At 38.8% G+C, this 27,726-nt stretch overlaps 2 protein-coding genes across 3 annotated transcripts in view; both read right to left on the reverse strand.

The window, feature by feature from the left end:
- LOC130915756 (PDZ domain-containing RING finger protein 4-like) overlaps positions 1-15,965 on the reverse strand; it is a 301,297-nt gene extending 285,332 nt beyond the window's left edge. Inside the window, exon 1 of the mRNA XM_057835785.1 lies at positions 15,542-15,965. Coding sequence (XP_057691768.1) covers positions 15,542-15,880 — 339 coding nt within the window. The 5' untranslated portion in view covers positions 15,881-15,965. The remainder of the gene's footprint in view (positions 1-15,541) is intronic.
- A 3,342-nt stretch (positions 15,966-19,307) lies between these two features.
- cntn1a (contactin 1a) overlaps positions 19,308-27,726 on the reverse strand; it is a 169,980-nt gene continuing 161,561 nt past the window's right edge. For both annotated transcript variants that reach the window (XM_057835694.1, XM_057835695.1), the window contains one exon: positions 19,308-26,027. In XM_057835694.1, coding sequence (XP_057691677.1) covers positions 25,951-26,027 — 77 coding nt within the window. In that variant the 3' untranslated portion in view covers positions 19,308-25,950. The remainder of the gene's footprint in view (positions 26,028-27,726) is intronic.

The following is a 27,726-nucleotide window of genomic DNA, read 5'->3' on the forward strand; positions in this document are numbered from 1 at the left end:
CATAACATAAGTAAAGACAAATGATTTTACACAATTTAATCATTTGGCCAGGCAGCTGTCCTACAGTATGTCCGTCGCCAAATGCTTGTTTTGTGTTCACACCCACCTTAATGTCATCAAAGGTTGGTCCATTTTTGCGTGTAGTAAAACAATGTTTGAAAATGGCGGAGATTTTGTGCTGACCCGGAAACAACAGTCTCAGCAGACCAATCACACTCCATTCGCGCCACGTCACCATGCACTGACGCCACACAAATCAAGATTTTGAAGTGCACGACAGGCTACGGCGGAGGGTCGTAAATCGGGTCTGTATTGACGGCGCAGGTCTGCCGCAGAAGCATAAGGGCCCAAGTACACCAGATGCATGATCGTTGTGGTTCCGGTCCGACTCCGGTGAAAAATAGCGCCGGAGCCAATCCGTTCCCATTATATCCTATTGTTCAACGTATACCTGCCGCGTCAGTGCTCCGGATTGACTGCGAACCATCTCCGGCGTGCCGCATGCCCGCCGGATGGTATAGGCTATTTTCTATTTTTGCAGGACACGCATCTGACAAAATGGGCGGAGCTGGGCCTGGACGTAACAGCCCAGTTGCATATTCACGGTTTAAACACCAGCGAACATGGACGAAGAACGTTTCATCATGGAGGTGGAAAGTCACAAAGTGATATACGATGCAGCAGATCGTTATTATAAGGACAGCATTAAAAGCGAAGCTGCAAGGTGTCCTATTATGTGTGTTTTTCTGGCTATTAAAAAAAAAAAAAAAACAGCGTATCTGGAAGTGGTTCCACCGCAGAAATTCTCGTACCCGGCGCACACACAATGTCGGTTTGTATACAGAGTCGACGGGGAAAAGTACGAAAGAGAATAGAGACACCCACAAGTTTCGACCTGGTGGTCTATTCGAGACGTTTCTCTTTCTTTCCTACATTTTACTTGACTTTTCATAGAAAAACCAACAGTTTGCGCTGGGCACAGGAATCTGCAGTGTTGAGACACCAATTCCAAGTACCCAGTTTTTTAGCTCGTGTAGTATATAATTTGCTATCCATTTTACAAATATTGCAGATTATTTAACAGTTGTTTATAACAGCTCTATGAGATGTTATGTGCCATAAATTTTAAATGTGCACAAAGATATTAACCCACCGACACAACCAAGGGCATAATAGGGCCCCGCCCCCTTCCCCCCACACACGGAGCCCTGATCTCAACATGATGCAGTCAATCTGGAATTAAGAGACAGACATAAGTAAAACATCAATATTCAAAGAAAAAAATGTGCTCTGTCTGCTTCTCTGATGAGTATAGACTCTGTGTTTTTCGTTGTTTTAAATGGCACACTATAGCGCGCGATCACGCGAGCGCTCAAGAGGGAACGGAGTTGGCGGACTGCAGCCGTGCGCAGCCGGTATGATTTGCCTGTTTTTGACGTACTGCATGGCACGCAGTCAACACTGAGCCAGATCGGAACCGCAACGATCATGCATCTGGTGTACTTGGGCCCTAACTCGGCCTTTACCCGTATATGTTACCCTTACGGGTATAGTGGTATTTCGACATACGATCGCTTTGACACACGATCTTTTCGACATCCGACGTAAAATTTGACTCGCCATTTGTTTCTACATCCAACGACATGCTTGAAGTACGATGATTTTTGACAGCGCCGCAGTTTCTTTGTTTTGCCGGAAGACGGACGCATGGCTGATTTTCTTGTGAGCGAAATCAACACTGGTGGAGCAAAAAAGAAAAGGTGACGCTTACCATTGACACGAAGGTATGAATGATAACAAAATATAAGCATGGTGTGTGCATCCATGAACTGGGTCGACAATCCTCCGTTCGCCAGTCTTTATAAGTAAAGGTGACAATTCTTATTGTGGTAACGTCGTTAAAGAAATCGCCAGCTTATTCAGGTTTCTAATCATTTATTCCATCAACTTGTGCAACACTGACGCCAGCATCAAAATAGAAAGTAAAATAGAACCGCGCTTTCTTGCTCACAGTCACGTCAGCCCCGCGGTGCGTTCAGGTATAGCAAAAAAGTCTGCCAAATTAGAACCCGATTCGTTACATTTTTACAGGTACCATTATTATTATTATTACTGGTATTATTATTCTGATTTTTATTCATAATTTATTTGTTTTGCTCTTTGTAGTTGCTATTTGCAATCGTAACAGCAGTTTTTATTCAGGATTTAGTGTAGGTTTTTGGGCTGTGGAACGAATTAATGGAATTATAATGTATTCTTACGGGAAAATCCTGCTCGACATACGACCATTTCGACCTTCAAACAAGGTCCTGGAACGAATTAACTTTGAATGTTGAGGTACCACTGTACACCACAAATACTATAGACGCAGTAGGCACACATATGCTTATTTTTTTCCTCGTCTTTGTGTGGGGACAGGTCCTCAAAGTTTAAATTTTGGTTAAAATGTGCATGTACATTGCTTTATTCAGAATGACTGTAAAATTTAAAAAATCTGCAACTGAAAAAAAAAATCTTTCATAAATATGGAAGTAGAATGTTTGCTTTTGAATCTCCCCTAACGCAGCCAAAGGTTATCATACCCTGGAAGAGGATGCTGACCACCACAGTTTGCACTTAACAAGACCCAAAGGAAGGATCCGTGATTATAAAACTGCCTGTTCGAGGAAAAAGGTAGTGTGGGACAGTAAAAAAAAAGAAAACAAGACAAAACCAAATAAAACAGTTACGACTAAGCTTGGCATTTTATTGTTCGGTATATGAGGAAAATTTCCCTTCAAGGTTTATTAACTTGCTTGTTCTGGATGCTTGCAGCTCCCTCGTTACTTTATATATGTGTAAGATTATCATCAAAGGTGTCATCAAATGGAGAGTAGTTTTTGTTGGTATATTTTCCCTGAGCAGTTTTATTATGCAGCGGTTATTGCTATGTTACATTTGTCTGAGTTATATATCGCGTATCCTCATTACGGTCAAGGGTCAGCTATTTGAGGCATGCTGGACTGGCTGCCAGTCAATAGCTGGGCATTGACCAATATTAAAAAAAATAAAAAATAAATAAAAAAACCTCTCTCAAAATGCATGCTTTTCCATTGTGAGAGGATGTTAAAGTAACTGGAAGACCCATACAAACACAGGGAAACAATATTAATCACTTTAGACCAAAATACCCAAATTTGTTTTTGACACAAATTCAGTAAAGTGAAGTATTTGCATGGTCCAATTTACAAGCCATAACAAGAAATCCAGGTTGTAAAAGAGGAAATTAGACGTATTCACTGTGTGGCTTTTCTGCCATCTTCTGGCCAAATGTCAATGTTACATCTCATACATTCTGAGAAGGCAGTGACAGGAAACCTTCATCCCATACAAACACATCCATTGCATCGACTAAACTACTACTCGAATTTTAAATTTAATAATATACAACTATGTGTGAAAGCCTTCTCCAATCTGTAGCACCAAGCCAAATGGGGGTCGTGCCTATGAACTCAACAATATTCCTAAACACTACTGGATGTACTACTTACTACCCAATACATCTTTCCCTCTGTTAGTCAAACAAACTATCATGCAAAAACAAACGTATGCATAAACAACGGTGACGCATGGAACAGGCTACAAGTAGCAGTCAGCAGGAAACGAAGCAGAGACTAATGAGGCACTGACATGTGAAATCACTTTTCTGGCCTGTGTGCGAGTCAATTACAAAAGCAGAACGACAGATTGTTTAGTGTGGTCATACTAGATTACACTTACAGGAGTCTTGTTTATGACCGGGCAACGTAACCCAAATTAGGACCCCCCCGACCTAAATGTCTCGATGCACTGATTTTCCATGTAATTCGTATACTATTTCTGTAAGACTGTTTTTGTTTCTCAACAGAACAACAGGCAAAACATAAGTGAAAGCCGGCCATTCAGCTGTTACGAGAGAATGGACATGGAGGGATAAGGCTTGGCGCAATTCCATGTTTTGGCAGGCCTGCTACGTCTGTGTTGGTAGTACCTAGATGCACCTGGTTTATTACTCAGGCTTATCCCTCTCCTCAACACCTCCCTAATGTACTGTGCCTATACGCTTGTTTCTCTTATTATACAGTAGCCTTTTTCTGCAGTTCATTAAGTCTTAATCTCATGAGCTGCAGCTGAATGAATTCAAACTCTCCAGCATTGATGGCACTGAACCAACACTAGGACTAAAGGTAATTCTTTATAGACCAACACACCGGTGTGATGCCCATGGAGACTAAGCTTTAAGTGATTAAGGTCTTACCAACCGTCTTTATTGTATAAAGAAAAAAATAGTGAACAACAAGATGCAGAAGATGGAGTGGAACAGTAAGAATTCATCAAAACCAACAACTGAGAGATAATTGCTTTGCAGTGAGAGTGTGTATATCGACTTGACGTTATTGTCTGGATCGACATTTATGAAGGAACTGAAGGAGATGGTGCCTTCTCCAATGGCTATCAGAAGGTTTTTATAAATAAAAAATGACTACCCAAACCCCGCAGAGACCGAATCTGATGAGAAGAACAGAAATAAAAACTCCGTAATTTTCAGACTATAAAGCGCACCAGACTATAAGACACCACCCACCAAATTTGACACATAAACGGCATTTGTTCATAGATAAGATGCACCGAACTATAAACCGCAGCTGTCCTCATTGTATTATGGGATATTTACACCAAAAGGCATTAATACTTTATTTGACAGCGGCGTCATAACACTGTCATAATTATGACATGACACTATCATGAGCATTAATGAATGCTTATGACCAGGGGTGCACATAAGTGGTCCGTATGCGCGCATGCGTACTGGACGTAGACAAACGCGCTGGCCCTCAACGGCTTCCATACGCTTTTGCGTACCGATGGCTGACCACTGTATTTGCAGCGGACACGAGAAAAAAACTTCTCAAAATGTCGAAGAGGCAGGCCACACTGAATAATTACTTCCGTCTTCCCCCACCCCCGTCAAAAGACAGACAGACGACAGAGACGTCACCGGAGCTACCGAAAAAAAGGACTTTTGCTGAAAAGTGGCTACAGGAGGTACCATGGCTAGAAGCAAATGATGCTCGCACGGAAATGCGGTACAAAATGTGCCGTGAGAATCCCAATGTCGCCGATAAGAGCAGCGCATTTTATTTAGGGTGAAAGAATTTCAGCCATCCAAACTTTGAAAAGCACGAAAAAAACAGAGCATGTGGCAATTAAGCAAACTATCGATGTCAGACATGACCCCACTCGCCCTATGGACAAGTCGCGGAATAAAGGTAATGAACAGCGACATGCACTGACAAACAAGTTTTTGCTCGCATTTTACAAAGCTAAACATGTACGTTCAATGAGGTCTTATGAGGAGGACATCCCACTTTTAAAAAGGCTTGGAGTTCATGTGGGAGCCACATAATGCCCTTTATTTTGAATTGGTGCTTTTATGTTTATTTCTTTACATTTCACTTCAAAGTAATGCCAATTTTGTTGTGCCAGTTGATGTTAATCAAGCATTAATTGTTAATATAATTAATTAAAGTTAATTGGCTCTAAGTAAAGCTTGTCATAAATGTGCACCCCTGCTTATGACAGATGATATTTAGTGTCATCCGGCAAATTATTTCGCTTTTGAATGGACGTAAAAGATCAGAGCTGGACATAAATGGAGTTGGTGACAAAATTTGCCTGATGAGACTATATGACATTTGTCATAGGTGTTACCTATTAACCCAAATAAATCAACAAATAAGCTGCACAGGATAATAAATCAAAGGATTCAAAATGAGGGGAAAAAGTAGCAGTTTATAGTCCGATAATTATGGTAATATTTTTTTTTTCAAAGCACCTTTCAAGACTCAAGGACATTATACAACAAATACAAATTATAGTAACAACAGAAATTCTAATTTAGTTAATGAATACATTTACAAATAAGTCATCTGGTGATTCGCTGTAATTGCATGAGACGTCTTTGAGTTGTCAAGTTGTGTTGTGTTGGGGATGCTTGTGTTAGCCGTATTAAAAATGTCAATGCTCTGTAAAACCTGCTAAATTCATTAAGCTTGAGAAGCAAAGAAGCCATCCCGGTCTGAGATCACCGAGATGATGAATTGCTGCAGTCGCTCAACATTTCCTGCATCTGAGAACTTAAGTATAGTTGACTTGTACAGTAGTTAAGTACACATCTGTTGCATACAAACCAAGTGTAGGAAAATGACAGTAAAGAATCACACCATGCAAACACGAACTTATCTGCCAAGAACATAACTACAAGTAAGCCTGTCGCAATATGAAATAATTCCATTTATCGCATGGTAAATAAAAATGAAGGCGGTAATTTTTCCACTACGATTTATCGCCTCGTGTGCACGTGCGGCAGATTAGCTGTTAGGGCCCAAATACACCATTGTTCCGTGTTCGGTCCAGCTTCGGCAAAAAATAGCGCCGGAGCCAATCCGTTCCCATTATATCCTATTGTTAAACGTATACCGGCCGCGTCAGTGCTCCGGATTGACTGCGGACCACCACGCCAGGTTGTTTAAGCTATTTTTTATTTATGCCGGAGACGCATCCGCCAAAATGGGCGGAGCCGGGACTGGAGTCAACAGCCCAGTTGCTTATTAGCGGTTTAACTCGCGAACATGGACGAAGAACGCTAAATCATTGAGGTGGAAAGCCACAAAGTGATTTATGATGCAGCAAATCATCATTATAAGGACAACATTAAAAAGGAAGCTGTATAGTGTCCTGTTAGGTGTGCTTTTTTGGCAATGATATCAAACATACGACGTGCTGACAATGTTTTTTTATTAACACACAGCGCTAACAACACTTCCTCAACCTGTGGCTCTCGGCAAGCTGTGTCTCTCACTGCCGCGTCACATGAACTAAACAACATCACCGTTGCTTGCGCTCTAGGGTGCCTCGGAAAGCATCCAATCAGAATATTACACATGGAACGCCATAGCAGAAGCTATGAGAGGAAAAGTTTTCATTTGCCTAAATGCTTAAGTTATTAAGTGCAATTTTTTTTTTTTTTTTTTCTTGAAAAAGACATTTCTTCTGTGTTTCTGTGCGCTATTAATATTGCGGTCTTTTACATAAGAGGCATGGTCTATTGTTTTTAGTTGGGATTTGTTAAAAAGTACTTTTGATTTCAAGAGTAAACATTTATCGCGTTGACATGGGTGTACTTGATCTATTAATATATACTGTATTGTCACTGTTATTGTAAATTCTTTTTTTTTTTTTTTTTTTTTTTTTTTTTTTTTTTTAAATGGTGGGTGGCAATAATATCGCATATCACAATAATTTATGAGATAAATTACCGCACACAAAAATCTGTTATCGCGACAGGCCTAACTACAAGAGCTGAACAATCAACTTTTATCATATGGTTCACATCCTATTTACATGATAGGGATTTCTTTGTGTCAATCTGAAACCATCAGTCAGAACGAACCAAATTCACGTGTGGAGTCCCTCAAGGGTCAATTCTTGGACCACTCTTATTTAACATCTATATGCTTCCGTTAGCTCAGATAATGGAACAGTATGACATCTCCTATCACGCCTATGCAGATGACACACAACTGTACATTTCTGTGTCCCCACATGATTATAGTCCCTTAGTCACCCTGAGCAAATGCGTTCATCAAATCAATGAATGGATGTGCCAGAATTTTCTCCAGTTAAATGTGCAGAAGACAGAGGTGATAATTTTTGGGCCAAAAAAGGAAAGGTCAAAGATAAGCAGCGAACTTAGCACAATGTCACTTACAGCTACAAATCAAGTCAGAAACCTTGGCGTAATTATTGACTCAGACCTAAAATTTGATAGCCATTTAAAGTCAGTCACTAAATCCGCTTATTACCACCTAAAAAATATAACCAGAATTAAGGGGCTTCTGACTCAACAAGACATGGAAAAACTTATGCATGCATTCATTTTCAGCAGATTGGACTATTGCAACAGTATATTTACAGGTCTTGATAAAAAATCAGTCAGGAAGTTGCAGCTGGTACAGAATGCTGCAGCCAGAGTCCTCACAAATACAAGGAAGCTGGACCACATTACACCAGTTTTGAAATCGCTACACTGGCTTCCAGTAAGTCAAAGGATAGACTATAAAATACTACTGCTCGTCTACAAAACACTTAATGGCCTTGGACCAAAATACATGCTTGACTTGTTAGAGTCCTATGAGACATCTAGACCCCTAAGGTCGTCTGGAACCGGTCTTCTGCATGTTCCAAGAACAAGAACCAAGCAGGGTGAGGCAGCATTTAGTTATTATGTTCCTCACCTCTGGAACAAGTTACCCGAACGTCTGAAGTATGCTCAAACTGTTAGCTCTTTTAAATCAGGGCTAAAAACGCTTTTGTTTAGCACTGCATATCTATAACTGTCTATATATTTCAATCTACCTGCTTTCTATTCCTCTTGTTTTTATCTCCATTGCTGATTTCAATTATTATTATTAGTAGTAGTTTTTGTTTTATTTTTATTTTATTTATTTTTATTCTGTGATTAAATGCGATCTTTTGTCTTCGTTTCTACGTTGTGTTGATTTAAATGTGATTTTTATGATCTTCATGTGATGTAAAGCACTTTGAATTGCCTTGTGTTGAATTGTGCTATATAAATAAATTTGCCTTGCCTTGCCTATCGACGTTGATGCTTACGCCACTGCGATAATCAAACTCTAACCTTAAAAAAAAACTTTCTTTTTTTACATCTCAATCAGTGTCGAAACTTATATTCCAGTTTTGGTGACCAGTCAGAAATGCTAATAAACAATAATAAGTTTGTCTGCACTGCACTGGCTGCTAAACACAAAGCAGCAGTCTGCGGATTGGTTGGTGGAAAATATTGATAGACACAAAATAAGTTGGATAAAATGTCTGCATTAAATAAATAAATAAATAAATAAATAAATAAATAAAAACTCTCGCTAGACTCGCCACTTGTCTGGAGCTTGTGACGTGGCATGCTTTGTGTTTGTGGGCCTCTCACTCCTAGTAATGTTTATTTCAGTGTTGTTTTAGCGTTATTTTGTCCTCATTTGTCTGTGAAATTGGTGTGGGCTCGCAGCATTGCAAACGTTCTGCTCTTGTCTGAACAGTTACGTTGCATCGCATGTGGTGTGTTCAGGGACACTAAACAGAACACCTATAAAAATGTAACCTTGTTGGGAAAAAAACACAAATTAAAACTATTCCAAAAAAAAAAAAAATTCAACGTTATTAGGTTCCTTTTAGAACAGCGGTCTCAAACCGACTCCACAAAGGGCCGCAGTGGGTCCTGGTTTTTGTTCCAACAGATCCAGCACAAACAGTTCAACCAATGAGGTTTCTACTAACATAAGCAGCACCTGATTGCAATCAACTGATTACACTTGTAAGAAACCAGATTGGTGAAAAGGTATTTGTCTCGTTTGGTTGGAATGAAATCCAGTACCCCCTGCGGCCCTTTGAGGACCGGTTTGAGACCACTGTTTTAGAAGTATTTTGTGTAGATTAAAAAGAGCAAGTAATTTAAGTGGTATGAGTACATCAGGAACATTTACAGTAGTTCACATTAGACAAGAGCACTTTGCTTACTACGGCACTGTATTGTTCATTATGGTGGTACTTGGAGGAACAGGTGGTTTTCTTTTTAGGTGGTACTAGGTGTCAAAAGTTTGACAACTATTTAAAGTAAGTACAGACCATGTCATTATAGTGAGACAGATCAGAAGATCAGATCAGATCGACGTTGAAGACATTGAGAATGTGTATCTTTTTGTTGCGCTGCTGGCTGCGATTCTGCAGGGGCTTGGAACCCACTTGATTCAACGGATCTTCATCTTCAAAAGAGATCAGCAGAATTGGCCACTACTGCAACCAGTGCTATCGCCGGCGTGCACACCAGCCTCAAGAAGGCCAGTGATGACTTACTGTTGAGATAATTATCGGGGTTTGATTTATTAAATGTTTGCTTGGTTGGTTGATTGAATATTTGCTTGTGCTCATATGTACCATAAATAATACATATTGCCATATTCTTCTTACTTCTAGATTTGCTTATGCTCATATATACCATAAATAATACATATTGCCATATTTTTCTTACATATATAACCAGTAAATGATTATTGCTTGCTATACCAGATTGTAGTATAATGCTTAAGTGTTACAAAGAGTAAAAGCGGGTCGGGGTGGCTTCATGGCCGCGTCGTTGCGTAACTAGACCTTCCAGGCATCCTCAGCACCTGGGGTTTGGACTTTCGCCTAGCCCTTCGAGGACAATTTTCCATCCGAGGACATCTTCCAGGGCCACAGCGGTGCATAACCGGAAGTGTTTGGACTATTTTGCTGATTGTTTAACGTTGCATAACTAAAAGTGTCTGCATTATTTTGACTGTTTATACATTATTTTGACTGTTTATATATTATTTTGACTGTTTATATGATTGTTTTGATTGTTTACATAAGCTCTTGCTCCACACACGTGTATCACTTAATTCCACCTACATGCACACACATATCCAATCAAAAACCACATGGGTGTCACCAGCTTGCTTTCCCTTCCCTCAGGGCGGCCTCAATCTTGTTCAGGGAAAACCCCTAAATAAAATACCGAGGAGGGTTTTTGTCCTTTAGATCAATCTTGGTGACTCACGAGTCACATGTTTGACCTCCTTGGCCAAGAAAACTGAGTGTCTTCTCTCCTTATTTTTGGGTAATTTTACTATGTCTACCTAAGGATCTATTTTTGAACTTGACACTTACTACAGGTGAAGAAAGATCTAGCAGCATCAAACGCTGCCACAACCAAAATGGTAATGAAAATTACTACGGAGCTGCGAAACCTGGAGATGAATGTTCGTCGGAATGCATCAAGGAATGAAAACCGCGACAAGGATTAAATCGACGAAATGGGATGGCGGACACGGCCTGCCATCGGTCCTCAGCTATTCCCTATCTTCTGGATCGAATCAACTGAATGAACTAACCTCTGAATTATGTACTAATTTACTGGATTTAATCAACATAACGAGCTCATCGCCGCGATCGACAAGGACTATTAGGAAAATGAACAATCAAGGGGAGGGTAAAAAAAAAACCTAAGAAAAAAAAAGGGGAAAAAAAGCTTGTATTCACTACACAATCCGAAATCAAAAATTCTTATTTGCTAATTTCTGCATCCTATGGTATACTGGGGGCGGGATTGAATACCCTTTTCTTTTAGGGATGAATTAAATGTAAACACATATGAATGCTGTATGTTTGTTTGGATTTGTCATGCCTGAAAGAAAATAAATCAAAGAAAGAAAGATGCAGTGACCAAATTACGCCAAGTGCCTCTTGCTACACACGAACATGGAGGTCTTAGGTTTCATTTTTGTCACGTCCTGCCTGAAACAACAGAGCTGCGTGTAGTAACGGAGCTTCAGCCAACATTAACATACTTTTCACAAACCTACATGGAAGTATTTGACTGTAAAACCCTCACAACTCTCGACGTGTAATAATCCTGATGTCAGCATAATGCATTATTAGCCAGAAAGATCCACGCGCTCCAGAATAATAAATCATCTGCCAAACCAATGTGTATGAAAATGGGAGCAATGACAGGTTAAACATGCCACTAAAGAAGTGTGGCCCAAGTCGAATTTGCCTATAAAAAGTCTAATGTGAATGCTAAAGTTAACTTTAATAAGGGCTGGCTGTGTACATGTGTTGGTTGAAATGGAGCGGAAATATGAAATAGTGAGATGGGGCAGTCCTGCTCACGCTTGAGCAATATACTGTGTAGCTGAGATGTAAATTCCCATTGAAGTGACAAACAGAGCAGAACCGATGCATAAGCAATTCCAAAGACCTCTAAAAGAAGGAACCCACACTCTCGAATTGTAAAAATGTATTGTTGGCCTCCTTGATAATTTGACAGGGTAATTCAACTTTTGTTTTAAACTATTTCAAGAGATTTTTGGTTTGACACCTTCAACATTAATGATCATTAGATAAATAGGTCTGGAAAGAACTCAAGAATGACAGATTTAGTGATCTGACCTTGAGACTATTTAGTTCAGGGGTGCCCAAGTCCAGTCCTCGAGAGCCACTATCCAGCTTGTTTTCCATTTCTCCCTCCTCCAACACACCTGACTCAAATAATTAGGATCATTATCAGGCTCCTACAGAGCTTGCTGATGAGCTGATCATTTGATTGAGGTGTGTTCAAGGAGGGAGACATGGAAAACAAGCTGGATAGGGGCTCTCGAGGACCGGACTTGGGCACCCCTGATTTAGTTTGTCTATTTCTCTATTTGTCTAGACTTCACCCTTCAGCCATCTTGTGTTGGTTATAAGTCAATAGGGTTTTTACTTTGAAAGTGGGGAATGATTCCAAGTTTTTAAAGTCAAAATGTGTTTTAAAACTGTGATACAAGAATTCTTAAAGGGGATGTTTCGGCAAAGGGGGTGTGAGACATCAATAGAACCGTTATGCGCCAAGATAACAAATATTGATAAAGTTAACAAAAAAATCAATCACATTAATGAGCAATTATCGAAAATAGATCGAAAATGACGAACACTACCGAAAGTGTTCCGGAAACAGCCGAATGGGGCGGCGACGTCACGACAAGTGATTGAAAGTCGAGGCGGAGCTAGGTGCCATTGTTTTTTAACGACGAGAGAGTAGCGTTGGGGTTTGTTTGACCAAAACATCACAACGATGGTTCAAAACTGCTGTGCTATGTGGTGTACAAATAGTTGTTTATCGGAATATAGTATCCATGAGTTCCTGAACGCGAAAAAAAAAGCTGGACTACACAGAAAATGGGTAAAGTTCGTCCGTGCAAAGAGGGCTAATTTTCTAGACACAGCCTCCGGCACGCTTTTCTGTGGTGCGCATTTTCCAACTGAAAGCTTCTCGAACTATGGACAAGAGAAATCGGGTTTTGCTAAAAGATTGCTGCTCAAAGGAGATGCGGTGCCGACCATAGATGCACAGCCACCTAAATGTCCCGAGATATCAAGAGAGAGACGATGACTGCTAAAGGAGGCTAAAGCTACGCAAAGAAGGGAGCAGCCAAGCTTGAAATGGCCAGAGTGAGTACTCTTTTATAATTAATAAAAAAAAATGTCACGCCTTTGGATACAGGACTCGACACATGTATAAATGATCGTTCGTAAAATATATAGAACAAATCCTCTGATCCCGTTCATATTTGTGTCTGTTGGCAGAGCGAAAAGCTATGATAGCGCAATAAATTATAATTATTCTATGCATTCCTTTATTTTGCAGTCACGGTGTATCAGCTTCACAAAAAGAAATGCTAAACAAATCATTGGTGTTTCCCACACGATCTGCTGCCGATGTTTCATCAGTGTCATTGCTCCCCTCAATGACCGTTTCATTACGCTGCATTGGCGTTCGTTTGGGCTCAAATTGGTCACCTATAACACCGATTAAAGCTTTGCAACTCTCCTCGTCACCATTAGATGAACATTCGTTACGTCCTTCTACGTCGGATTCGTCGCTGAAACTAGAAACGAAATTGTCTGCCATCATCGCCGCCATTCAGTATTAAAGCACTGAGCCTTTTGCTTGTTGAAGAAACAGCCCTCACTGCCAACTCTGAATTCTCTTTTATTGACAACGAGCGGTGTTTCTTCATGAGGGAACCTGGAATATGTGCAGGACGAACACAATGCATCAGCATAAACAGCTCAAAACACCCCCAATTCTCCCCACACTAGAAGGAATTATATTGATGCAGACAGGCGCTGCCCCCCTAGTGGCCGGTGGCACTCTCTTCACTTGACGTGACGTCACGCACACAATCTGCCAGATCTCGGGCGCCGGTCGTTTTAGCTTGACAATCGAGCCAAATTTCTCTCATTTTCTTGTGTGTAATTACACGAAGTGGCATGATATGAATACAAAAGGCATGCGTTTATGGATAAATGATGGAATATCAAAATTTTCCCAGGGCGCTACATCCCCTTTAATAAACTTGTTTTTTCTTTAGCATTGGCTACCTTATCCATCTGTTGTTTGAAATGCTGCTACATCAGTGCTAGCGTGTTTTTTGTTGTTGTTTTTTTTAACAAAAATAATCAGTGATCATTTTGAAACAATTAGGTCATATTTGTCAGTGATCTTAATTAAGAGCTTGACACTGTCAGTAATATAAGGGTTTGATCATGCACATTGTTCAAATTCTCTTCAAATCAAACAGATCCCATGTTCCGTGTTGGAGAAGGACACCCATTTTCTCTGAAAGCTACCGGTATTAAGAATCCCGAAACACACAATACCAAAAATACCGAAAAACCTCAAATGATTGTGCGTGGTCAAAGACATTAAAATCAAACTGCCTCATTATGCAAATCACACGGACTCTTTAATCACCATTTAATTAGAAATCTGAATACATATAGATCTGCAACAATTATTCGGTTAATCAGAGATTGGTATGGAATAAATGATGGCAATTTGTTAAAAATGCAACTTTTTGGTTGCAGATTACCATGAGCTTGAATATCGCCTCTCTTGTATTTCTCACTTTCAAAATGTTCTCAGTGCTACCAATCTAGAGCCCACATACATAACTGTATTTATGGTTTTAAAAATCCTCTGCAAAATAGACCAATGGAATGGGTAAAATGGCATGGCACTAATTGTCACACACAAAAAAGTACCTTTATCCAGACATTTATATGTGACCTGCAAAAATAATAATAATAATAATAATCCCACAAACTCACCTGACATACATTTGGATGAACGGAGTTATAGTTTGGTTAGAACATGCAGCAGTAATCTTCAAAGTCAACATTTTAGCCTGAACTAAGTCAGCAGTCAAAAGAAGAATGAAAAGCCATCGCGTTTAGCACAATAAGAGGCTGAAAGATTTAAAAAGGCTCAAAATCCCCAAAATAAACAATAACAGGAAGTGGGTTAATTCTCAAGATGTGAGCAAGGAATCTCTGTTAAACAGCAACTGATCTCAAAATGAGGAAACTATGACAGCTGCAAACAATAGGACTTCATAAACACTATTAAAATAGAAATTACGGTGTGAAATCAATACTATGTGACTGTATGCACTCCCTGAATTGAATATAAACATTAAGAGTGAATGATACAGGCTTGATATCTATAAATTTTATTTACCGTTATTACAATGCTGAGTCATTTGTCAATGAAAAAAATAATTTAGGACTTTAAAACTTTTTACGCTTTTTTTATTTTTATTTTTTTTAAAATACATTTTCAACTATAATTCTGAGATAAGGGGTCTAAAACATTTGAAAATTCAAATAACCTAAATCTACACATGATGGGAATGACTTAAAAATGTTAAGTACAATAGTTTTAAGAGCAACAGAGAGAAAACCATTGAATATTGCCATTTAGTTATAATTATATGTAGCCATACAAATGTGACTTTAGAGTTGAAATCTTCAAGAAAAAAAGGGTGATTCCCCCCCCTTATTGTAGAATATTAATAGTTATTTTACAGTGATGTAAACTTACCTGGTAAAAGTCAAAAAGTTGACGAGCAATGCTGTCCATGTGGCCCAAACACTGGTGGAGTCTCCAGAATTGATCCCCAGGTTGCTGCAAACCTTCCAGCCTCAACATTCGAGCCCGGTGCGCCCAAGTTACACGTCTCTCTTCCAAAGCATCAGTCAGCGCGATCAGCTGGTCCACGCATCCAGCCCGAGAGGCTTCCTCGCCGGGTAGGGGCTGAGCGCTTCCCCGCTGACAACTCCGGAGCGTCGCAGTGTCCCTTTTCATTTCCGGTTCCATCTTTTCGTCACGGTTTGACCCTAAGTGGTTCGTTCGACAAAATGTGGAGCATTCGGCACACATAGTTTGCTCTTATTCACGAAGTTCCCAGTCAGGAAAAAGTTTGGCTACAGTGGAAGCTTTCGCAGTCAACACGAGGCGGGAAGCTTGTGACGTCATTTTGGCTGACTCACCTTTCACCTCCCGCTATTTGACCGTTTTTCTGTTTTACTCCCATTATCTCAGGTGTGTGGGTGAGAATTTCCGAGCGAAATGGTGAAGTTTTCTCAAGATGCCTCACAGATTTACCAAAGATTACCCTTCTATATGCATTTCGAAAATAATTTTTCGCTGGACACCTGCAGCCTCGGATAAATTACTTTTTTTCCCTTTTTTTTTTGTTGTGATTTTAAAGTTTTGGAACTATTCTCATTGACCAGGGTCAGAAACCCGTGGCTGTAGAGCCGCATGCGACTCTTTAGCGGCGCTCTAGAAGTGGCTCCCTGGAGCTTTTTCAAAAATGTTTGAAAATGGAAAAATATGGGGGGGGAATACTGAATATATTTTGTTTGATATGGTGTCTGTAGGAGGACAAACATGATTCTAATTCATCAATATTGTAATGAAGTTAAACTTGAGGCGGCATCATACAAAAGAGTAGTGACGTCTCTATAGAGCCTACCCACGTACCACGTGCTCGCTGTATGGTTCCGCCCACTTGTCCGTCAAAACATAGTGTTAACCTGTTACGGCTACGTACATTTCTCCTATTTACGGCGTGTTTTTCTGCTCCTTAACATTAATAATCAAAATGGTGAAGGCGTGTGTGGCTGTTGGTTGCACTAACAGAGAAGATGGAAGGAGAGACTTGAAGTTTTACCGTATTCCGAGGGATCCAAAGAGGAGAGCGAAATGGACGGCTGCAATTTGACGTGAAAACTGGACACCAAAAAATCACCACAGACTATGTAGTAGTCATTTTATATCCGGTAAGATGCATTTAATATATATTTAGAGGGTTTTGGCCTGACAACCACAATTAAGATCATTGCTAGGCTAATCGCTGACAACATACGACGTAGTACGACATAGTTTCAAATTCAAGATGTTTGTGACTTCCCTTTCTTCCACCATCGTTATTTTTTGAATAATATTTAGCTGGTACCAAGTGAAAGAAACTGGCCTCGTCTACGGGGCTGACAAATAACCACAATTAAGATCATTGCTAGGCTAATCGCCGACAACATACACGTATGTATGTAGTGAGAGTGCTATCGCTAAACCATATAAACATTAAAAGCCTTAACTCCATTGACAAACGACATGAAATACATTACTTGACAGTGGATGTTAGCAATAACAAAAGATTTTGAATTGAAAATTTCGTAACTCACCTTTCCAAGCACAAGATAGATTCCTGCCGAATTTTCGTGGACGAGGACCTGTTTCACCCAACCAGCAACAAAGTATTTATAAGCCTCCAAGCTCTTGAAGTTTTTCATATTTTCGTGAGAATAGGCTGATTTAGTGTAGACAAGATAATTGTAAATATCTGCGTAGCAGATGTCAGGCAGACAGGGCGAAGACAGTGGGTCGAAAAACATCGATTTGGGCATCAAATATGGATCTGGCGACTGTATAGAACGAAGCTTTTCCTCATAACGCCTTTTATGCAACAGATCCAGTGGGTTTGCGGCATCAGAAAGCACCGGGTCTTCCATGAAATGCATTTTAAATTCCGCCACCAATTGAAAACAATGCTAATACAGAGTCAAAATGACGGACAAGTGGGCGGAACCATACAGCGAGCACGTGGTACGTGGGTAGGCTCTATAGGATGCACTGCGGGGAAAATAAACATTTAATCATGAAGGCTTATTATGTATTTGTAGCCAACTTAGTCATTTTGATAGTAGGCTAATATAGCTAATATGGATGCATACAGCATGTGTTGCCCTTATCATAAGGCTTATACAACACCTAATTTTTTGCAGCTCCAGACATGTGTTTTTTTTTTGTTTTTTTTTTTGGTCCAATATGACTCTTTCAACACTTTGAGTTGCCAACCCCTGTCATGGACGGTTGTAGGCTATGGAGGTAGATTTGTGTCTTTATTATTCAATCCAAAATTAAGTCACTTCAATCAAAAAACTGTGTTTGAATGCAAAAATAAATTTGAAACTCAAAAAAATGCATTAGAAATGAACAAATTCATTTTTTGATTTCAAATTAATTTGGGGATTCAAACATTTTTTTTTGTGTTTGAATGCAAAAATAAATTTGAAACTCAAAAAATGCTTTTGAAATCCAACAAAGGCATTTTTTAAGTTTCAAATCCTATTTTGCATTCACATTTTTTTGATTGAAGTGACTTTTTTTTTTTTATTGAAAATATATATTTTGATTGAAGTGACTTTTTTTTTTATTGAATAATAAAGACACCTTTACTTTAGACTTTGGTCTACCTCCATGGTAGGCCAAAGTCTTTTACATTGAAGCTGACAACATGGCAGAGCCACCAATACATAAAAAGCCATTGTGGTTCATTTAAGTCGTTTTTTTGTTAATTCCAGTAAAAGTAGTAATGGTGATTGATATGATAAGGACTGTGCCTAAATAATGTCAAAAGTCAAGTTGTTTGGTCAAATGTCATGTACATCAAATTCTTGTCATAAAGATTATGTTCTGAACATTTTACTTAACCCCTTCAGGTTATTGAAAAGTTGGCATTTAGAACCTTTAAAGCAACACTAGGTAACTTTTCAACCTTTATAAAATATTTTCATAACATTTGTGATATGTCGACTGACAACAAGTTGAATGACACCTCTTTTATATTTTGAGGGGGGTCTGTATCACTTTCACCGGCACTAATTAACTTTGAGGGTGGCAGGAACCCTGCCACACACAAAATAAAACTACAGATGTGCTAACTGCTTTACGGCATACGTCACCTCCACATTCATTATAAAGATGGAAGTCGATGTGAACACTTTCGTGCGAATTCTGCAAAGATAGCAGAGCAACAAATAGGACAGCTTTTTTTTGAGGAGGAAAAACTACCCGGAAATACAGAATAAACATTGGCCCGGCTTTCACTTGCTGGCGTGACACCCCCCCTCAACCGAAGTCGTCAGAGTTGGGGGGGGGGGGGGGGTAGCCACACTAAGCCACATGGTTGCTAACCGTCATATGCTATTGTTTAGCCACAACTGGATTTATGACCTTATTACTATTCACCATTCACAGAGTCGCTGGAAACAGAAATGTTGTTTAATCTATCTGCAGTCAACCGGGAGATTGATTTTTGATTGATTGATGATTTTACGACACACGGCATGGGTGTGCGTTGGTCCTCATGGGAAATGCAGCGATAGTCCTCATGCAAAACGCAGTCTTCCTCAAGGCAAAACACTACAACGTTTGTCCACCAGCACCGCTAAAATCAACCAAAACTGAAAGCTACCAAGTGTTGCTTTTATCTTTTATTAAGAATTGGCCATTTAAAAGCAACAGATATTAGCAATTATTATAATTAAATATATGTTAATCATAATTATATTCATTGTTGTATATATTTTTATAAATACATGTATAAATGAATACAATGTTAACTACATACAAACAGAAATACTGTACATTGTGGTTACGGCCCCAGTGACACTTATGATTTTTTTCCCCATATTATTTAACTCATTGCATGCCATCGATGGTGATAGACGTCCAATTCATTCAAACCAGGTAGACTGGCTGTGAAAGTTCATGTTTCAGTGCCATTGACAACAATGGATGTCCAATCCATTTTGACTGGGCGGGGCGAATGAACATAGAATACAATAAAAAATGTGTACATATAATCATACCTTAAATTAATATTATTTTGGATAGATAACATTTTTGTTCAGCTTTCCTGTCAAATGGTTGTACAGTTTACTTTATTTAAGTTAGGACAGTTTTTCTCATATATATCCACTATTTATACATTATTTAAAAAGGGTTACTTAATCGGGGATGACTTAAAACACTATTATAAATCTTCATTTCATCAGCAGGACACCTGATAGTAGACCAAAGTCCAGCAGATGTTTTTGCTTAAGATGTTGCGGACATTTTGACAGATTGATGAAATACATTTTAAATCTATCTGTTGGATCTGTTTGGTGTATAATCATCATCCATACTGGAACAGAGAAAAGAATGGTAATTTAAACCTGAATCATGAATGATCATTTCTCCTTTTTTCTTTTGCAATGACACAATCTACCATAGGTCCAAACACATCAAAGATTATTGGTTTGCGTAAAAAATATATATATATATGGAAAGATTTTTCTTTTTTCAGGAAAACTCAACAAGGAACCATTTCAAAGCTGGATATGACATGTGCGGAAAATTCAAATGCCTGATGACTGCTTCAAGTGGGTAGTGTGGTGAAGGAGTTTAGACAAGCCTAATTAATGATGAATTGGATTTTAAACCATGTACTTATAGTGAGCTGCTTCCTTTTGCCTTGGGCATAAAACAACATAGAAATTGGTACAGGCCACAATTTGACAGTGAATGATTATACTTTAAGTCAGAGGCAAATCTTTCATAGGTTTCACGCAGCAAGTAAGTCCCACGCACTAAAAGAGGTGACTTTTTTTACATGTATAAAAAATAAACAAGCCAATAATTTACTACACTTTTATTGTATCTTGTCCAACCAACGAGCACTTCCAGTTTGACCCCTCACTTGTGGCAACTATGCTTTAGATGTTCTTTCTAGAAAGAATAAAAATAAAAAAAACAATCACTCCCAAACCCTTCATGACAAACGACAGGCAACTTAAGCACAGATGAGGTTTAGTTAGGACACTCTCGGTTGCCGTAAAGGGATGCCACGAAGGATGAAATCTTTCATGCATGTTAGAATGTAAGCGTTGCAACAGGGAATTTAAAAAAAAAAAAAAAAAAAAGAAAATGTCGCTAACCATCAAGGCAGTCATGCATTTGGCAACCCTTTGCGTTCATCTGTTGGATTGAAGGGGGGAACTGGGAGAAGCACTTTGCGGTAGATGATCACAACATAGAAAGCATGGCCGCGGTAAAATCCAAACGCAGCTTTTTGACGTATGACATTTACTGTATAATGTTTGAGAAAAATAACAATTAGTCCTATTGTCCTGTAACAATAAAACATGGTACAGTAAGAGGAGCTAGACATGTTGTCTTGTTATGTGAATTAAAAAGTAGCCAAGTATGACAGTATTAAGTTGGAATGTGGGTAACTTTCTAAAAACACAAAGCTAAAGCCTTGTTTTCACTTAGCAGTCATGGTCAGTTCACTTCAGTGAAGTTGGCAATTTTATGTTGGTTTCCTTGTAAAATATGTAGGATTTTGGCAAGGAATGCACTCTTTGTAGTATTTTTGTACATCATTTCCTATGAGGTTGCAATATCCTGTACGTCCAAACCTTAATTTTTAATTTTTTTTAAAAAAATGTGTCTCATTTACCTTCATTGCTGATTTTATTAGAACCGCCATTGGTATTCTGAAGTGATAACTTATCGGATTTCAGCGATCTGAATCATACCGTAGGGAGCTGCTCAAGACTATACTGCTTAGTGGAAACATACATTGGCATATTATGAAGATAGTCAAAATACCTGTTCAGGTAACAAGTCCTATAATATCACATCTGTACATTAGTTTGTCTGCATATGGTAGCTCAAGACATGGTTTTGTATGCTAATCGTTTATTCTGATGTGGCCAACCAAACTGTACTGGACTGCTTGACTAAAACTTCACATGACGCAAGACAAAAAAAAAAGACAAGGAAACACAAACTAATCCTGATGTGTTTTTTTTTTTTTTTTATGATACAGCCAAAGCAAAAATAGCTCATGCCAGCAATCACAAAGCTTGCATATGCGTCATATCAGTAAATTCAGTTCACTCATGAAAAAACAACATGAGAACGAGCTTTATGAGATACAGTACATTGACTCGACTCCATCTAAATTGTTAAAACTGCTAATCTGTGACAATGCAGCCTGAGAAGCGAGTGGACCACATCCAAAACAAAGCCTTCTTAGCACTGAGCTTCATAAATTAAAGTCACTCAGAGTCACATGCCAGGACAGAAGATGACTTTTCCTGTGTTGATAATAACGTCCTCTCGCATTTCCAATCCAAGCATCTGCTTTTGTGCTTCCCCAGTTGGTAATTTTACAGCAAAATGTTTGTCTGGCAGTGTCAGCATGTTGAGCGTCTCCTCCACTCGTGGCTGAATACTGAGTTCATAAACTTCTGTGGCCTGTATTGTTCATGTGTGCTGAATCATTGCTGCCCTTGAGCATCAGAGCGTATTTGGTCATTCTAAATACACTTGATAGACAAAAGTAGATCGTCATTACACCCACAGGAATTAAAAATGTAATAAAATTTAGGGGTGTAACGGTACACAAAAATCTCGGTTCGGTACGTACCTCGGTTTTGAGGTCACGGTTCGGTTCATTTTCAGTACAGTAAGAAAACAAAATGCAAAATATAAATGTGCTAGTTTTGTTTTAAACACTTTTGTGCTTTCAACAATAGGAACATTAGCCTATACAAAGCTAGAATTCTGTTCAAAAAGTAGCGGGTATTTAAAGATAATCCAACAACAATTTGCCTTTCAGACCTCGCGGATTGGTCAGCTTTCTTTCTGAAAGAAAGAAGAAAAAATAAGTCCTGTGCTAAAGAGAAAAGCAATCCCAATGACAAAGATTTTAACATGTATTTTACAAATGAAATGCCTCAATGAAAATTTTTTTTTTTCTTATGAACGGTTTTCAAAAGCTTTATTGGTGGATTTTCTCAAGTTAAAGCGCCACACAGAAATTAATAAATATAATTGTGTAAGCAGGATCTGTGTATTATTCTTATTATTTAATTACAGGTGTTTTAGCTCATTTCATTTTATTTAAATGGGTTATTATTTTATTCTGTGTTTATATTTTACAAATGTGATGTAGTATTCATTTATATTGTATATTTTATGTTGTATAACTTTAGTTTCTATGTGAATATTAGTTCCTACTTGTTTTGTTGTGGTAGGAGGGTTTTGTATTGAACACGGGGCCGTGTTGGTTATTATTATAGCAGAGAAGGCAGCAGTAAATCAACAAAGACAAATAAACTGTGCCCCGATCTACCACTCAAGAGATCTGATGGACTCAAAAAGTAAGTTACGATTGCATATTAGTTTGAAAATCGACCGGCTCCACCGTATTTTTACACGAGTGATTTCCGGCCCGATCCTATCTACTGGTAGTAGTATTGACGCAGGAGGGCCGCGTCTCGCGTCAAATAATAAACTCTGCCGTTCTTTTCGCTTGCGTCGCGTTGAGCCGCTTCTGGGACTCACCTAACACGCGGCCGCACTGTAACTGGTGTGCATTGGCTGATTGACTAACGCCCGCGTTTCACTGCGTTCTCGCGGCGGCCACGTTGTCGTGCCGTTGACGTGTCTGGGTTATAGCCTACTGTCCTACCGTGTTGGTCCTCATTATAGTGGAGAAGACGGAGTAAATATAATCTACACAAAGAAACTGTAACCCGATCGACTCACAGCCTCAAAAAGTAAGGGCCCAAATACACCAGATGGATTATCGTTCCGGTTCCGGTAAAAAATAGCGCCGGAGCCAATCCGTTCCCATTATATCCTATTGTTCAACGTATACCGGCCGTGTCAGTGCTCCGGATTGACTGCGGACCATCTTTAGGCTATTTTCTATTTTTGCCGGACACGCATCCGACAAAATGGGCGGAGCCGGGCCTGACGTCAACAGCCCAGTTGCTTATTCATGGTTTTAACACCAGCGAACATGGACGAAGAACGTTTCATCATAGAGGTAGACAGTCACAAAATGATTTACAATGCAGCAGATCGCTATTAGGACAGCATTAAAAAGGAAGCTACAAGGTGTCCTATTACGTGTGTTTTTCTGGCAATGATATCAAACACACGAAGTGCTGACAACTTTGAGCGAAAAAAATGCAGCGTGTCTGGAAGTGGTTCCACTGCAGAAATTTGTATACAGAGTCGAGGAGGAAAAGTACGAAAGAGAATAAAGAGAAACCCACAAGTTTCGACCTGGTGGTCTATTCAAGACGTTTCTCTTTTTTCTTTCCTACATTTTACTTGACTTTTCACAGAAAAACCATTAGTTTGCGCTGGGCACAGGAATCTGCAGTGATTAGACACCAATTCCAAGTACGCAGTTTTTTAGTTCGTGTAGTATATAATTCGCTATCCATTTTATAAATATTAGATTATTTAACAGTTGTTTATAACAGCTCTTTGAGATGTTTTGTGTCATAAATTTTAAATGTGCGCAAAGATATAAGCCCACCGACACAACCAAGGGCATAATAGGCCCCGCCCCCCTAGAGCCTTGATCTCAACATGATGCAGTCAATCTGGAATTAAGAGACAAAGACACAACTAAAATATCAATATGCAAAGAAAAAATGTGCTCTCCCTCTGCTTCTCTGATGAGTAAAGACGCCGTGTGTTTGTCGTTGTTTTAAATACCACTTTATCACGCGCGATCACGCGAGAGCTCACGGGGGTGGGGGGGGTAGTTGGCGAACCGCAGCCGTGCGCAGCCGCTATGATTTGCCTGTTTTTGACGTAATGCGTGGCACGCAGTCAACACTGAACCGGACCGGAACCGCAACGATCATGCATCTGGTGTATTTGAGCCCTAAGGGTTATATTACATCAGAAACTCATTCAGTACGCGTCCGTTCCGAACCGAGCACCACGAACCAAAACGGTTCAATGCAATTACATGTACCGTTACACCCTTAGTAAAAATGCTTTAGTTGTGTGCTGGGAGGTCATTCATAATTGGACCGAAAGGAATTTGGCCATATGTTCCCATAAAATTTGCCGGCATACAATTGGAATTTCTTTCCAATTTTATGGACAATTTAGAATCGACAGTGAACTTGACGTTTTTGGAATGTGGGAAGTCTGGAATTTCCGGAGAAAGTCCGAGCAAATCTGAAGAACAGGTAAACTACACACAAGAAGGGCAGCATTGAGATTCAAATCCAGAACCTCAGAACTGTGAGGCAAGATGTGAGAACCATAAATACGAGGTGTATTTATAGTTCGTACTTTTGCCTGTCCGCATCCCCAAACTGTTCCCACGATGGTTGGCAGCATAACATTTCTCAAAATATTAACAACAAGGAACACTCAAAATACCGTATTTCCTCAAATAGTAGCCTCCATTCATTGAAGTGAGTGCCACTTGATTCAACAAACACCACATCACAAATAGACTTAATCAAATTTCTTCAGAAGTGGCATCTGTATAGCTTCGCAGCATCAGCAAAGGCTGCTGAATTGATTGTGGGGAACTACTGTAAATACTATAATATATTACATATTTGATCTCATAAATATTTAAATTCATTATCATTATTTGAATATGATAAAAAATATATACAGTACACTCTTCTAAAAGTTAATTTGTACAATTAAAGCCCTCGTCCTGGTAAAAGCTTAACCCCTAATAGAAGCCTGCATCCCTGCCTGCTACATAAGGAAATACGGTATTGACCTGACCATGTTGAGGTCTTTTCTCACTTATGTTGGTCAAATGTTGAGCTTTGCTTTGACTGTATCCACTTAACAGAGGCCGTGCTTCACTCTTAGTATCAAAACAAACATGAAAATGGAATTGAGGTGCAGGTAAAGAAAGACATGTACAGTATAGAGGTACTCGTAAACGTATGCGCTTATCCTTCACAGATGATTTTTGAGCTCAAAAGTATGGGATGCAACGTAGGTTGTTTTGTTTGTATCAAAAAGCTAACGACTGATGTGTTTTGAAAGAAGTTTTTGTGAAAGATAAGTGCAGACATTTACATAAGGCATATTTCAAAAAGTTTACAGAGCTCCTTTGATACTCCTCCAAAGAGGCTTTTCGCGGATAAATAAGGGATGCCCATTTCCATGTGTTTCCGTGTAATCCCACAAGAATCTTCCGGAAAGGGGAAGAGTTGGAATGAGTGGAACCAAACGATTGTGGAAAGAGTCCCAAAGTCCTTCTAAATCCTTTCAACCGTAAAAGAGTCCTTCACATGGAGGTGAAGAGAAAGATGTTGCTACATTCAGAGGTTCAGGCAAAGAAGGGCCACCAGGAGCAGGCCGAGTGTGCAGAGAGGCTGGGAGGCCATGACACTTCCTCCTGAGAGATATAAAGGGTAACTTTTAAAGCATAACATGACGCAAAAAAAAAAAAAACAGTTCAAGTCAAGAATTATTTGTGATTTGGGGTAATTTATGATGTTTTTGTTTTGTTAATGATTTAGATACCAAGTGTTATGTTAAGCAGTTATATTATGCTGAATTGCAATATATATTGGTATTTAGTGGTACATTTTGTGACATTATGTTGTGTGGCAGTAAATCATAATAATCTTTGTTAAATAGCATTATATATTAATTAGCTCACATTTTGCTAGCTTAATTTTTTAATTTTGCTCAGCAGCAATGTTTGTTGCGAGCTACTAATGAAATGAGTAGGTCAAATTGATCTGGATTCTTACAACATATGTTGAAGTATGTTGCATAAACACATACTGTACGTAACACAGCATAGTTAACTTTGTACCTTTTTGCCACCCCCCAATTTTTTTTTTTTTTTTTTTTTTGATGCCGCTACTGAACCACACTCGCGATGCAATCAACTGGTAGATCGCGATCGATGTTATGAGCACCGCTGCCATAGAGTATGTTGTGTTGTGCAATACTATGCAAATACTACACTGAAAAAAACTGGTGGATTTACTTTATAAAATCTTTGTAAAAATTGGCACTTACTTCTATCGAGTAAATTTTACTGCTTGTGAACTGAACGTAATATTGCAAGCAGTAAAATTTACTTAATAAAAGTGCAAATTGTATTGTAAAAATTTGCACTTCTAATTGAGTAAATTTTACTGCTTGTGACCTGAACTTAATATTGCAAGCAGTAAAAATTACTTAATAAAAGTAAAGCAAATTGTTACATTGATTTTATCAAGTGTATCCACCAGTTATTTTTTTCAGTGAAAAACACACTGAAAAAAATAACTGGTGGATTTACTTGATCAGTGTGTTTTTCACTGAAAAAAATAACTGGTGGATACACTTGATAAAATCATTGTAACAATTTGCACTTACTACTATTGAGTAAATTTTACCGCTTGTGAACTGAACTTAATATTGCAAGCAGTAAAATTTACTCAATAAAAGTAAATGCAAATTATTGAAAAAATATAACTGGTGGATTTACTTGATAAAATCTTTGTAAAAAATTTGCACTTACTTCTATTGAGTAAATTTTACTGCTTGTGAACTGAAAATAATATTCCAAGCAGTAAAATTTACTCAATAGAAGATTTTACTGCTTGTGAACTGAAAATAATATTCCAAGCAGTAAAATTTACTCAGTAGAAGTAAGTGCAAATTATTGGAAAAAAATAACTGGTGGATTTACTTGATAAAATCTTTGTAAAAATTTGCACTTACTTCTGTTGAGTAAATTTTACCGCTTGTGAACTGAACTTAATATTGCAAGCAGTTTCTAAAAAAACATAAATGTTGGCTTTTGTTACAATATGTCACATTGCAATGTCACATCGTTGTTTTAACTTTTGATATGTTGGATTGTTATGGTAAATACAGTTGCATTATATTTTTTACATTATGACTCATTGCCTTACTTCATGTTGTATTTTGTTACATTATGTTATGTTACCGACTCAACAAAACTGACTACAAGTTAATTCTTTGAGAGTTTCTCTGTCATTCAAAATGTACACTGGGGTCTTGTGTGTGGATCACTCATAGTTCACTGCAATTGTCAAGTGACCAAATTTGAAATCCCCCCCTTGGGCAAAGCT

This window comes from Corythoichthys intestinalis, chromosome 5 (genome assembly GCF_030265065.1).
Source record: "Corythoichthys intestinalis isolate RoL2023-P3 chromosome 5, ASM3026506v1, whole genome shotgun sequence".
In the NCBI taxonomy this organism is placed as follows: domain Eukaryota; kingdom Metazoa; phylum Chordata; class Actinopteri; order Syngnathiformes; family Syngnathidae; genus Corythoichthys; species Corythoichthys intestinalis.